Source organism: Pristiophorus japonicus, unplaced genomic scaffold, assembly GCF_044704955.1.
Source record: "Pristiophorus japonicus isolate sPriJap1 unplaced genomic scaffold, sPriJap1.hap1 HAP1_SCAFFOLD_124, whole genome shotgun sequence".
NCBI classification, from domain to species: domain Eukaryota; kingdom Metazoa; phylum Chordata; class Chondrichthyes; family Pristiophoridae; genus Pristiophorus; species Pristiophorus japonicus.
Genome location: NW_027250904.1, coordinates 549,133 through 563,682, shown reverse-complemented (window position 1 = coordinate 563,682; position 14,550 = coordinate 549,133). Strand labels below are relative to the sequence as shown.

The window sequence follows — 14,550 nt, the reverse complement described above, 5'->3', positions numbered from 1 at the left end:
GGACTCCTCAATTATTTTGATAATTTCATACCCGGGTTAAGCACCTTGCTAGAACCTCTACATGTGTTGCTACGTAAGGGAGATGACTGGGTGTGGGGGAAATCACAAGAGACTGCTTTTGAGAAAACCAGAAATCTGTTATGTTCCAACAAACTGCTTGTTCTGTATGACCCATGTAAACATTTAGTGCTAGCTTGTGATGTGTCTTCGTACGGGGTCAGGTTGTGTTACAACAAGCTAACGAATCGGGGACATTGCAACCGGTCGCCTCTGCATCCAGGAGTTTGTCCAAGTCCGAAAGTGCCGACAGCATGATTGAAAAAGAAGCTCTGACATGTGTTTACAGGGTGATAAAATGCACCAGTATCTGTTTGGGCCTAAGTTTGAGTTAGAAACTGACCATAAGCCGCTCATATCGCTGGTCTCAGAGAGCAAAGGGATTAATACCAATGCCTCTGCTCACATCCAAAGATGGCCGCTCACACTGTCTACATGTAACGATGTCATTCTCCACAGACCAGGCACAGAGAACTGCGCTGATGCCACCATTGCCCACCAGCGGGGTGGAAATGGCACAGCCTGCACACTTGCTCTTCGTGATGGATGCATTTGAAAACTGTAAAAAAAACTGTGTCCTCCATGGGAGCTGGTCCAGCGTGAAGAGATCAAGCCGTTGCAGTGGTGCAAACAGGAACTGTCCATACAGGCGGGCTGTCCTTTGTGGGGTAATCACGTGGTTTTGCCTAAGAAAGGCAGGAAAAGGTTCATACGTGACCTACACAGTACCCACCCAGGCATAGTAATGATGAAAGCTATAGCCAGATCCCATGTGGGGTGGCCTGGCATCGACTCTTGCATGGAGTTTTGTGTGCCCCAATGCAACACTTGCTCTCAACTGAGCAATGAACACAAGGGAGGCATCGCTAAGTTTGTGGTCATGGAACTCCAAACCACGGTCTAGGATCCACGTTGAATTCGCTGACCTGTTTCTAGGCAAAATGTTTCTGGTTGTTGTGGATGCTTATTCAAAATGGATAGTGTGTGTAATAATGTCTGTAAGCTCATCCACTGCCACCATCGAAAGCCTACGAGCCATGTTTGCCACGCACGGCCTGGCTGATGTCCTTGTCAGCGACAATGGGCCGTGCTTCACCAGTGCTGGATTCAAGGAATTCATGACCCGCAACGGGATCAAACACGTCACATCTGCCCCGTTCAAGCCCGCATCCAATGGCCAGGCAGAACGGGTAGTCCAAACCATTAAACAAAGCTTGAAATGTGTGTCGGAAGGCTCCCTGCAGACCAGCCTGTCCCGAGTCCTACTCAGCTACCGCACAAGATCCCAGTCGCTCACCGAGGTTCCCCCAGCCGAACTGCTCATGCAAAGGGCGCTCAAAACAAGGCCCTCTCTCGTCCACCCTGATCTCCAGGATCATGTCGAGGGCAGGCGGTATCAACAAAGCATGTACCATGATCGCGCAAATTTGTCACGTGATACTGAAGTCAATGACCCTGTATTTGTATTCAACTATGGACATGGTCCCAAATGGCTTGCTGGCACTGTCGTAGCCAAAGAAGGGAGTAGGGTGTTTGATGTCAAACTTGTAAATGGACTAACTTGCAGAAAGCATTTGGACCGAACCAAACTGCGATTCACAGACAGCCACGAGCAACCTGAAGAGGACACCACCAACTTCGACCCTCCGATACACACACAAGTGGCAAGCGACATCACGGTTGACCATGAAGCTGAACTCATCATCCCCAGCAGCCCAGCGAAGACCAGCCGCACAGCAGCCCAGCGAAGGCCCAACCAACTCACCTGCATCTGTGTTTGTACCGAGACGATCGACTAGGGAGCGAAAGGCCCAGATCGTCTCACCCTGTAAATAAGTGTACTATTGACTTTGCGGGGGGACTAATGTTATGTATGCAAGACTTTGTAACCAGCATTCTACCGCCACCAGAGGGCGCATCTGTTGGAGTCCCAAGGGATCCCAGCATCCCTTGGGAGCACTGTATATAAGCCGACCTCCCATGCTGTGCCGGCACTCTGGAGTCAGAATAAAGAGACTAAGGTCACACTTACTCATGTCTACAGTACTCAATCACATTGCTTTATTTGAGACATAACAGGCAGCATATTCTGCAATCTCCTGGCCCTCAGGACTGCGGCGAGTGTAGAACCTGTGCCTGGCCGTGAGGATGCTCTGCTTTGGTTTTAGTTGTAAGTTAGTTCAGTCAGCTCATCGTATGTCTTATCCTTGGCCTTCGTGGGTGCCAGCAAGTCCCTGATGAGGTGATAGACCTCGGGCCCACAACTGGCAGCAGTAATGCCTTGTGCTTCTCCGCCAATGTGTCCATCTCCCCTGCCAAGGCGTTTGCCACAAAATATTGCTCCAGTCTTTCCGTGTAGGCATCTCAATCATCACCCTCTGTAAAGTCTTTTAGTGTACCAAAGGTAACCATAATCGCATGAAAGTCCGTATTCTCGTCGCCAGTTGTTATGTGTGTAATGCACTTATGAAAGACTCCACGAGGCAACGTGTTGTACACAAACTGTAGTGATCTTGGTCCTTTATTCATAACTCCAGAGTGAAGCACAAGCATGGTGGGCAGCCTTTTATACTGGGCCCTGCACACCTATACAGGTGACCCTCAGATCTCCCACCACAGTGCCCTCTGGTGGACAGCCTCTGCCTCAGGGGCAGGAAACCCCGGCCTCCACTAGTTGCACCCTCTAGTGGTGCCAGCATAGTATATACACAGTGTAAACCATAACTGATAGTACATCAGGTAACAAGTCTCCATCTTATGTAACTATACAGTCACTACACAGAGAGTATATCTATAGTCTGCATATATAACAGGTAACAAACCTATCGTGATGTCAGTGATCACGTGATGCACAGGGTAGGGGCAGGCTTGCCCTGTGATGTCACGGTTTGTCCCGTCCAGTGAAAGGTCCTCACCTTGATGTAACTGTGTTTGGCCAGAATCCCCTGAACTTTAGATTACAAAGACTAGATGCACTAGCATACAATAACAGCTTTACACTTGGTTATGACCCAGAGAAGAGGGTGCTCGGGCGATGGACAATGATAAACTTGTTTGCCTTCTCCGTGTCCACATCTCTGGGTGGAGGATGACTCTAACACTCCAATGTCCTTCTGAAACAGCGTTTGTGTTTCTTGGGTTTGGAGTGCTGGATGCTCAGATCAACGGTGGTGCAGCAGTCATAAGAACATAAGATCATAAGAAATAGGAGCAGGAGTAGGCCATTCGGCCCCTCGAGCCTGCTCCGCCATTTAATACGATCATTGCTGATCCGATCATGGACTCAGCTCCATTTCCCTGCCCGCTCCCCATTACCCCTTAATCCCTTATCAGTTAAGAGACTGTCTATTTCTGTCTTAAATTTATTCAATGTCCCAGCCTCCATAGCTCTCTGCGGCAGTGAATTCCACAGATTTACAACCCTCTGAGAGAAGAAATTCCTCCTCATCTCAGTTTTAAATGGGCGGCCCCTTATTCTAAGACCATGCCCCCTAGTTCTAGTCTCCCCCATCAGTGGAAACATCCTCTCTGCATCCACCTTGTCAAGCCCCCTCATAATCTTAAACGCTTTGATAAGATCCCCTCTCATTCTTCTCAATTCCAATGAGTAGATGCCCAACATACTCAACCTTTCCTCATAAGTCAACTCCCTCATCCCCAGAATCAACCGAGTGAACCTTCTCTGAACTGCCTCCAAAGCAAGTATATCCTTTCGTAAATATGGAAGCCAAAATGCACGCAGTACTCCAGGTGTGACCTCACCAATACCCTGTATAACTGTAGCAAGACTTTCCTGCTTTTATACTCCATCCCCTTTGCAATAAAGGCCAAGATACCATTGGCCTTCCTGATCACTAGCTGTACCTGCATACTAACCTTTTGTGTTTCATGCACAAGTACCCCCAGGTCCTGCAGCATTTTGCAATCTTTCTCCATTTAAATAATAACTTGCTCTTTGATTTTTTTTCTGCCAAAGTGCATGACCTCACACTTTCCAACATTATACTTCATCGGCCAAATTTTTGCCCACTCACTTAGCCTTTTGCAGATTTTTTGTGTCCTCCTCACACATTGTTTTACCTCTCATCTTTGTATCATAGCAAACTTGGCTACGTTACACTCAGTCCCTTCTTCCAAGTCGTTAATATAGATTGTAAATAGTTGGGGACCCAGCACTGATCCCTGGGGCACCCCACTAGTTACTGTTTGCCAACCAGAAAATGACCCATTTATCTCGACTCTCTGTTTTCTGTTAGTTAGCCAATCCTCTATCCATGCTAATATATTACCCCAACCCCGTGAACTTTTATCTTGTGCAGTAACCTTTTATGTGGCACCTTGTCAAATGCCTTCTGGAAATCCAAATACACCACATCCACTGGTTCCCCTTTATCCACCCTGTTCATTACATCCTCAAAAAATTCCAGCAAATTTATCAAACGTGACTTCCCCTTCATAAACCCATGCTGACTCTGCCTGACTGCATTATGTTTTTCCAAATGTCCTGCTACTGCTTCTTTAACAACATTTTCCCAACCCTGTCCTTTAACCAATCCTCAATCCATGCTAGTACATTACCCCTAATCCCATCAACCCTCATTTTGTTTAATAATCTCTGGTGTGGCACCTTATCGAATGCCTTCTGAATATCCAAACAGACAACATCCACTGATTCCCCCGATCTATTCTGCTAGTTACCACCTCAAAAAACTCAAAACAGATTTGTCAAACACGTTTTCCCTTTCATAAATCGATGTTGACTCTGCCCAATCCTATTGTTATTTTCTCAGTGCCCTTAATAATAGATTCTAGCATTTTCCCTCCTACTGATGTCAGGCGAACTGGTGTGTAGTTCCCCGTTTTCTCTCTCCCTCCTTTCTTAAATAGAGGCGTAACATTAGCAACATTCCAGTCCACGGGAACCGTTCTAGAATCTATGGGACTAGACTTTCGGCACATCATCAGTAAATGCAATTATCCAGGCAGCATCCATGGTGCGCACATCTTGCGTGAGAGCACTGTCTCTGACCTGTTTAAGAGTCAGCCACAAGGTCACGGTTGGATGCTGGGGGATAAAGGATATGACCTTGCCAGGTGGCTCATGACCCCCCTGCGTAAGCCCCGGACAGAAGCCGAGAAGTGCTACAATGAAAGCCATATAGCGACATGCAATGTCGTTAGAAAGACAATTGGAGTGCTTAAACAGTGCTTCAGATACCTGGACCACTCAGGAGGTAACCTACAATACCACCCTGAGCAGGTCGCTGAGTTTATTGTGGTGTGCTGCATGTTGTAGAACCTAGCTATCAGGAGAGGACAACAATTGCAAATGGGATCGCCGGTCCACCTCAGGAGAGAGGGGAATCGGAAGAGGAGGATGAGGAGGAGGATGAGGAGGACCTCGGGGAGGACAATCAGCCTGGCGATGAACCCATGCTCCCCCCACAAGACTGGAAAAGCCCCATGGTAGTTACGTGGCTGTAAAACCCTTGTGTCAACAGCTGATAAATGAAGACTTTGTGTGAGCTTACATTGGTGACAGTTACAGTTGTGTTGTGTTCCATCCTTGCCCGGCCTGGGCTGACCATGGCCATTGTGTCCAACCCTTGTACTGATGTTTCACCGTACGTTATTAGAAGGCACGTCAGGACAATTGTAAAGTTAAATAAAAATATTTAATAGTTAAACTCACATCTGAGAATTTTTACAACAAACATATATAACACCCCCTCACCCCCACCCCAAACATTCAACAATATTTTTAACACAACAATAACATAACAGTGAACATTTAACAAAAATGTATTTTGAACAAGAAGTAGCAACAATATACAACACCCCCCCTCCCTACCTGCGGCCACTCTTCCCTCCTGAACCTTGACCCCCCCCTTCTAATAAGCCCCCGTTTCAATCCCCGAGTAACGGGACCAATACGTCTTGCAGCAGGGGACCTCAAGGCCTGCTGCTGTGGGGGGCAGTGGCTGGAGGAGAAGACGTTTTGGAAGAAACATTTTCCGGGTCAGAAGGAAGATCTGCCCGTCGCAGTGCGTGCCCAGCTCGCTGACTCAACCTCCGTGGGGTTGGCCTGGGCACTGTACACCTTGGAGTGGCCTGCTGTAAGCCGCTTGGCCCGCTACTTCATCCGCCCATGAAGACCGCAGGTACAACAGATGGCAATTGGTCATCTTCCTCCTCCTCAGTAGTCCCCTCTGGACCCGTGGTGATGACCACCTGCAATGGCACAGGTGTCCCTGGAGGGGCCTCCCTTCACACCTCGGGAGTCTCGGGACCTGCAAATCATCATTGAGGTTATTAGAACAGAAGGGTAGACAGGAGAATGCTTGCACTGTGCTGGTATATGTACGAGGAGCAACATTACTGCAATAAATGTGAACGAGAGACGTTAAATATGATTACATCATATGGTTGTACAGCGATGGAATTCTCTGCCCCAGAGAGCTGTGGAGGCTGGGTCATTGAATATAGTTAAGGTGGAGATAGACAGATTTTTGAGTGATAAGGGAGTAAAGGGTTATGTGGAGCGGGCAGGGAAGTGGAGCTGAGTCCGTGATCGGATCGAGGGGTGTATGGCCTACTCCTGCTCCTATTTCTTATGTTCTTATGTTCTTGACCTGATAGTATTACAGAAGCTGCATGCATAACACGGCACCATTATTATATTATAATGAAATGCCATTAGATGACATTAAATGACTCTGGTTTACCACTGCTTTACACATTAGTCACACGGTACAACAACGGGACCTGCACCACCGCCGGTGGCAGAGCGACTGTGACAGCCCACTGGTGCTACAGCACATTGTGCCAAGTCAGTCAGGGTCTGTATATCAGCAGGGCCTCCTCCGGTGTGCCTCTGGTCCGCCTGATTCTTGGATATCTTCCTCTGCAAACGTGACAAGAGCATGGCATAAATTAATTGACTCGGTACTATTACAGAAAGGCAACGGACGTTATATGCTAATACGGTTTGTATCCACAATGGATGCATGGTTATAACATCTACGTTCAGAGAAAATATTTGGATTTTCAAAAAGCTTTTGACAAGGTCCCACACAAGAGATTGGTGCAAAATTAAAGCACATGGTATTGGGGGTAATGTACTGACGTGGATAGAGAACTGGTTGGCAGACAGGAAGCAGAGAGTCGGGCTAAACGGATCCTTCTCAGAATGTCAGGCAGTGACCAGTGGGGTGAAAGGTCAAAATTCACTGGAACCCCCCAACCTCCCCCGCCGCCCCCCCGCGCCCCCCCCACCCCCCCGCCCCCCCCCACCTCCCCCGCCCCCCACCCACCACCCCCCCCACCTCCCCCGCCCCCCCCGCCTCCCCCCCACCTCCCCCGCCCCCCCCACCTCCCCCCCACCCCCCGCACCCCCACCCCCTCCCCCGCACCCCCCCCCGCACCCCCCCCACCTCACCCGCAATCCCCCCACCTCCCCCCCCCACCCCCCCCACCTCCCCCGCACCCCCCCCACCCCCCCGCACCCCCCCCACCCCCCCCACCTCCCCCGCCCCCCACCACCCCCCCCCCCACCCCCCCACCTCCCCCGCCCCCCACCACCCCCCCCCGCACCCCCCCCACCTCCCCCGCCCCCCCCCCCACCACCCCCCCCACCCCCCCACCTCCCCCGCCCCCCACCACCCCCCCCCCCCGCACCCCCCCCACCTCCCCCGCCCCCCCCCACCACCCCCCCCCCCCACCCCGCCAGTGTTTGGGCTCAGTGAAAAGGACATTTAATTTGGGACTATCTACCGGAAAGTTTGAAATCCTAAAGTACTTAAGGAAGAAACTACGAACTTTAATTGAATTTTGGACTTTTACAGGACAAATTCAAGTCTGTGGGTGGGCCTAAAGGAACTGCAGGAGTCAACGTGATTATTGGAACTGTCTGGGTGTTGGGGCTAAGGTAAAGTGTCTGGAGAAATGGATATTTGAAAACCCTTCTCCACAAGAGACATTAATATTACAACATTAACTCAGAGATGGCCAGCCATCCAATCGGACCGAGAAAAGCCATCTTCAGCGCGAATAAAAACAAAAGGGCCCACTACAGCCTGTATGTAAAAACCAAGCACAAAAGGACATTGCGATTACCAAGCTAATATTTCCCATCAGGAAACAGATTTAGAAGTGCAACCCACCCAAGACATATTAACTTTTATCGAGCCGCCAAAATATTACAAAGTAATGTCAAGCCTGCCAAATTTAAACAACAAATTCTGGACTGATTGGGCGCGAAGAATAGGACAGCTCAAACCGTATAACTGGCCCCTGTTTTAACAGAGGCTAGGTTGCTACTACCTCAGGAGACACTGGGGATGCTATGCTTGTATGCCATACTAGACTATGTATCAAGAAGGGAGAGAGACCAACGCGACAGTTGAAAACTAACTTCTCCAGCCTCGAAGTCCTGAAGTCCTAAAGGGAAGGAAGAAGATCACCATCGTGGCAGCAACTGATCACAGCCAACGTGGTATCACCAAAATCCACCGCCATCGACCAAACTCCAAACAAATCTCCAACGGAAAGAAACCGAAGAATCGAAAGTTTCCAGCCTACAAGCTGTTCCTGAGCTACCAACAGGTAAAACATTACCTAAAGTACTGTAAAAACCTACTTCTAACGAAATAAAACGGGTACTTACCCCACAAATCCAAAACGCGCCTTTCCGCATCAGCGGACTCAACCCAACTGAAGATTGTACAGTAAGAAGTCCTCTCCGATGTTTAGGGTATTGCAAGCAGAACCTACAGAAGTCAATGAACCCTGAAATCGCGAACTACTGCTAACTGACCAGAAAGGATTGGTGAGCATAGTCCCTACCTGCCCTGGAGTCTAACCTAGCTAGGATTAGGTACTGGGAGGTGGGAGGTGTAACTTTTACTGTAACCCCCTTTGAATGTGTAATGTATTGTTCTTTATTAGAGTGATTATAAGGCTGACCTTGTACTTTCTTGTCTGTAATAAAAACAAAGTTCTTTTGCACCAAACCAGTGTCCTTTGCACTTTGTCACATCCCCCAAATAAACCCAGAGTCCAGAACCCAAGGGAGTGGGAGCCATTCGAACCGCTCAAGTAGGTCAGAGGTGAACCTGAAGCCCGGGACCACCCCTTACAAATGGTGACCGCGGCAGGACTCTGGTCCAAGGGGTGTGATGCGGAGAGTGCTGGTTTGGGGGAAGAGAGGATTTCCTCCGATGTGTACAAGCAAGTGAATGTCACTGAGGAATGGGTGCTTGGTCTGTTGTGCGCTAAGCGTCCAGCCGATGCTGCAGCCCAGTGGACAGCAAGCAAGGGTCACAAAGAATCAGTAGAGAAGGCAATCTGGTCAGTCTGTCTACAGCAACAGGTCCAACTCCTCGACAAAACCAATGAGACACTACAGGCAGAGTTATGGGAATGTGCAGAGACCTATCAGGAAAGGGCTGTGGCAGAAGAAAGATTATCGGGAGAACTCCGTAAGCTAAAACAGGAAAGGACCCAAATAATGGAAAGGTTTAAAAACAGTCAGGACTATTTTCACTGTCAGGTTACCGAGGCCAAAAGTAATGAAAAGTCACTGAGGGAGGAAAGCACTCTCCTCACCCTACAAGTAAAAGAGCTCCAGGAAAGATTAAAAGATATGCAGGCAGTGTATAAAGTAACTAGCACTGATGGGTTTGAATCGGGAGACCACGGTCTCTGCCAGCAACAAATTAAAAGTTTAAACCTTGCTCTGTCCAAGGCAAAATGCATGTTATGTTTAATAAGCCGGGTACTCCCCAGGTAAACCTGGGAGAGAAGGAAGGAACCACCTGGCCACTACCTGTGGTACCGGTGACTACACCGGTGAAGCAGCAGGAGGGGGGATCGAGTTGTGGGGCGGACAGGGATAGTGAACCACCTGGCCACTACCTGTGGTACCGGTGACTACACCGGTGAAGCAGCAGGAGGGGTGAACGAGTTGTGGGGTGGACAGGGATAGTGAACCACTACCTGTGGTACCGGTGACTACACCGGTGAGGCAGCAGGAGGGGGGAACGAGTTGTGGGGTGGACAGGGATAGTGAACCACTACCTGTGGTACCGGTGACTACACCGGTGAAGCAGCAGGAGGGGGGATCGAGTTGTGGGACGGACAGGGATAGTGAACCACCACCTGTGGTACCGGTGACTACACCGGTGAGGCAGCAGGAGGGGGGATCGAGTTGTGGGACGGACAGGGAGAGTGAACCACTACCTGTGGTACCGGTGACTACACCGGTGAAGCAGCAGGAGGGGGGAACGAGTTGTGGGGCGGACAGGGATAGTGAACCACTACCTGTGGTACCGGTGACTACACCGGTGAAGCAGCAGGAGGGGGGATCGAGTTGTGGGACGGACAGGGACAGTGAACCACTACCTGTGGTACCGGTGACTACACCGGTGAAGCAGCAGGAGGGGTGAACGAGTTGTGGGACGGACAGGGATAGTGAACCACTACCTGTGGTACCGGTGACTACACCGGTGAAGCAGCAGGAGGGGGGATCGAGTTGTGGGGTGGACAGGGATAGTGAACCACTACCTGTGGTCCCGGTGACTACACCGGTGAAGCAGCAGGAGGGGGGATCGAGTTGTGGGACGGACAGGGATAGTGAACCACCACCACCTGTGGTACTGAGTTTCAGCTCGGCTTGGCCGCAGGGAGGAGAGGGAGGGGAGCCAGAACAGGGAGAGCCAGAACCAGGGCCAATGTGCCCAGTCCGGCAACAGAGGTTTGGCCCACCCACCAGTGGCGGGGGTCCAGGGCCCCTGGAAAGTCAGTTTGTGGTCCCCCACACTCCCCACCAGCTTAGGGCTATGATAATCCACCTGGGAAAGCTCACTCCAAAGGGAGACCCCCCGGTTCACTTTGTGGAGGTGGAACAGGCCGGGGATATTAATGGGTGCGATGATGCAGAAATGGCAAAGATGCTTCTCCTATCCCTCGACAGCAAACTGTACCAGTCCCTCTCTACTGAGAGCAAAAGAGGACAGAAAACACTTGCTGCCACCCAGACAGACATTTAGAAACTATGGGCTGCAATGACGGAGTCCCTTCTCTAGAGTAAACGGTGCAGCTCACAGGAGAAACCCCACAGGCTTTCTCAGACCGACTGTGGCCTGTGTACCAGAGCGCCTGTAGTGGGGACATAGACAGAGATCACTGAAACCCGGCCGAGTTAGCCCACTGGCTCCGAAGCCTAGTCACTGACAGTTTACCCAGAATAAGAACCAAGGCTGAGGCCTGGTTCGACCCCAGAGAGCCCCAGACCACAGAACAGGGAGTGTTTAGGCAACTGACCCGAGCTTACAGAAACAGCAGAGGGACAGAAGAGCCCCCACAAAAGGGAAGGGTTCACGAAATCCGACCTAACCAAGACAAGAGGGAATGGCACCATGAGGGGGGTAACCCCCCCAATACAAAACATACCTGCTTCGGGTACGGAAAGAGTGGGCACTGGAGAAAGGATTGTGGAAATCCTTGGGAGAATAGCGCAGGAAAGAATTCTCCAACCCCGGCCCAAAAGACCGGGACAGATAAGCCAGTCCCTCCCCACTCGTTTGAGACCGATTTACCTGCGCTCCGAGCCATGTTAGATGGCCCTGGGAGGGTAGCCACTGCCACCGGTACAGAGATCCCACCTGCCCCCTCCCAACCAAAACCGTGACTGGGACAGGCACAGCCCGTCCACCTGTGTGTCCTCGAGTATGATGTGTGGGGGAGACTGACCGTACAGATGGAAGTGGAAAAGATGAAAGGGACTTACCTGCTGGACACCGGTCCCTCAAGCACCCTTGTCTTCCAGCTAACCCCACCACCTCACCTCTGTCTAACGGGGTCCCCTACAGCTTGGTGGGTTTCACAGGCACTGAACAGACTGGCTCATTCTCCGTTCCGCTCTCCATTCATTTCGGTACACTCCACACCAAGTGGACTTGTGTCCTGATGAAGTGGGAGCAGGAAGGGAGAGGGATCCCAGGCCACGGGATCCTAGTGGATTTAAGAAACCACTGTCTTTGGGGGTCAGTCTGTACGGGACAGGAGAGTGAGGTGATGGTTATCCCGGGAAAACAGGGAAAAGGGACAGTGTGCACCATGAAACCAAAGGATGGTTACGACCTTGAATCACTGGTCAGTAACACCCCTGTAGAATATCAAGCGTATGTGAGGAAAAACCTTGCAGCTTTTGCTACTCACAAACACGACTGTGGGAGAATAAATGGGGTCGAGGTTAGCATAGATGGGGACCCCATGACCTGACCACAGAAACAGTACAACTTCCCCAGGGAGGTGGAGACAGACATGGAAACAGCCTTGGGTTCTCTGGTTAAACAGCGGGTACTGAGACCAATAGCTACCCATGTGAACTCTCCATTGTGGCTGGTTAAGAAACCAGACAACTCCTGGAGAGCCACGGTGGACTATCGAGTACTCGACCGTAACATCCCCGCCTGTGCACCCACTGTTGCTGCTGTCGCTGACCTCACTGGAAGTATCCCAGCCTCCGCGACCACCTTCACGGTGCTGGATATTTCCAACGGGTTCTGGTCCATACCTTTAAGAAGGGAAGATCAGAACAAGTTTGCTTTTACCTTTAAAGGGCAGCAATACACTTGGAACTGTCTCCCTCAGGGTTTCCACAACAGCCCCAGTGTTTTCCACCAGTGTATGGCCAACTGTTTAAAGGGCTTTAGCAGACCCCAGCAGTTGGTACAGTATGTGGATAAACCTGCTCCTGTTCACCGATCAGGGGGAGGAACATGGCCCACTGCTGGCTGAGCTACTGGAGCTGCTGAAAGAAGAGGGATTTAAAGTAAACCCCAAGAAGGCACAGATCGGCCTGAAGGAAGTCAAATTCCTGGGACTATGAGCGCGCTGGGGAGAGAGCCATTGACAAGGCGAGAAGGGAAGCAGTGCAGAAGTTACCCGCCCCCAACACAGTGACAGGAGTAAGATCTTTTCTCGGGCTAACCGGGTACTGCAGAGATTACATTGAGGATTATGCAGCCACCGCAGCCCCTCTGCTCCGAGTCCTACACAAGGGAGTGGAGTGGGAATGGGACAAAGGTTGTGAGGCAGCATTTATCCAGCTCAAGAAAGACCTACAGACCGTGCCAGCTCTAGGGGCCATCGATGGGGGTAAAGAGTTTTTCCTGGAGGAAGCAGCCAGTGGGGACAGCCTGAGTGCAGTACTGCTCCAAGAGCGGCATGGCTGGCTGAGACCAGTGGTCTACTCCTCCAGGATACTCACGGACATGGAGAAGGGATACTCCAACTGTGAGCGGCACCTCCTAGCCACTCACTGGGCTGTGAAAAGATCACTGATAACATAGAAACATAGAAAATAGGTGCAGGAGTAGGCCATTCGGCCCTTCGAGCCTACACCACCATTCAATATGATCATGACTGATCATTCCCTCAGTACCCCTTTCCTGCTTTCTCTCCATACTCCTTGATCCCTTTAGCTGTAAGGGCCACATCTAACTCCCTCTTGAATATATCCAATGAACTGGCATCAACAACTCTCTGCGGCAGGGAATTCCACAGGTTAACAACTCTCTGAGTGAAGCAGTTTCTCCTCATCTCCGTCCTAAATGGCTTACCCCTTATCCTTAGACAGTGACCCCTGGTTCTCAACTTCCCCAACATCGGGAACATTCTACCCGCATCTAACCTGTCCAGTTCCGTCAGAATCTTATATGTTTCTATGAGATCCCCTCTCATCCTTCTAAACTCCAGTGTATAAAGGCCCAGTTGATCCAGTCTCTCCTCATATGACAGTCCAGCCATCCCTGGAATCAGTCTGGTGAACCTTCGCTGCACTCCCTCAATAGCAAGAACGTCCTTCCTCACATTAGGAGACCAAAACTGAACACAATACTCCAGGTGTGGCCTCAGCAAGGCCCAGTACAACTGCAGTAAGACCTCCCAGCTCCTATACTCAAATCCCCTAGCTATGAAGGCCAACATACCATTTGCCTTCTTCACCGCCTGCTGTACCTGTATGCCCACTTTCAGTGACTGATGAACCCTGACACCCAGGTCTCGTTGCACCTCCCCTTTTCCTAATCTGCTGCCATTGAAATAATATTCTGCCTTCGTGTTTTTGCCCCCAAAGTGGATAACCTCACATTTATCTACATTATACTGCATCTGCCACGCATTTGCCCATTCACCTAACCTGTCCAAGTCACCCTGCAGCCTCTTAGCATCCTCCTCACAGCTCACACCGCCACCCAGCTTAGTGTCATCTGCAAACTTGAGAGGAGGGTCCCCTATCACACTCCTTACCCACCATACTCCCACCCAAATGTTCCTGGACGGGAGAATCAAGGACGGGACAGTGAGCAGTGCCCACATTGCTCGCTGGACCCTGCTCCTCTCCCAAATGGACCTAAGGGTAAAGGGTCTCTGCGAGCCAAGACTCACAGCCAACATGATTTATCCAGGGACAGCCCACTGGTGTTCTGT

General features: G+C 50.6%; 1 protein-coding gene across 1 annotated transcript in view; it reads right to left on the bottom strand.

The window, feature by feature from the left end:
• Positions 1 to 6,796: 6,796 nt before the first annotated feature.
• Positions 6,797 to 14,550, bottom strand: part of LOC139242168 (probable G-protein coupled receptor 139) — a 147,768-nt gene continuing 140,014 nt past the window's right edge. The window contains exon 4 of the mRNA XM_070870261.1: positions 6,797 to 6,961. Coding sequence (XP_070726362.1) covers positions 6,797 to 6,961 — 165 coding nt within the window. The remainder of the gene's footprint in view (positions 6,962 to 14,550) is intronic.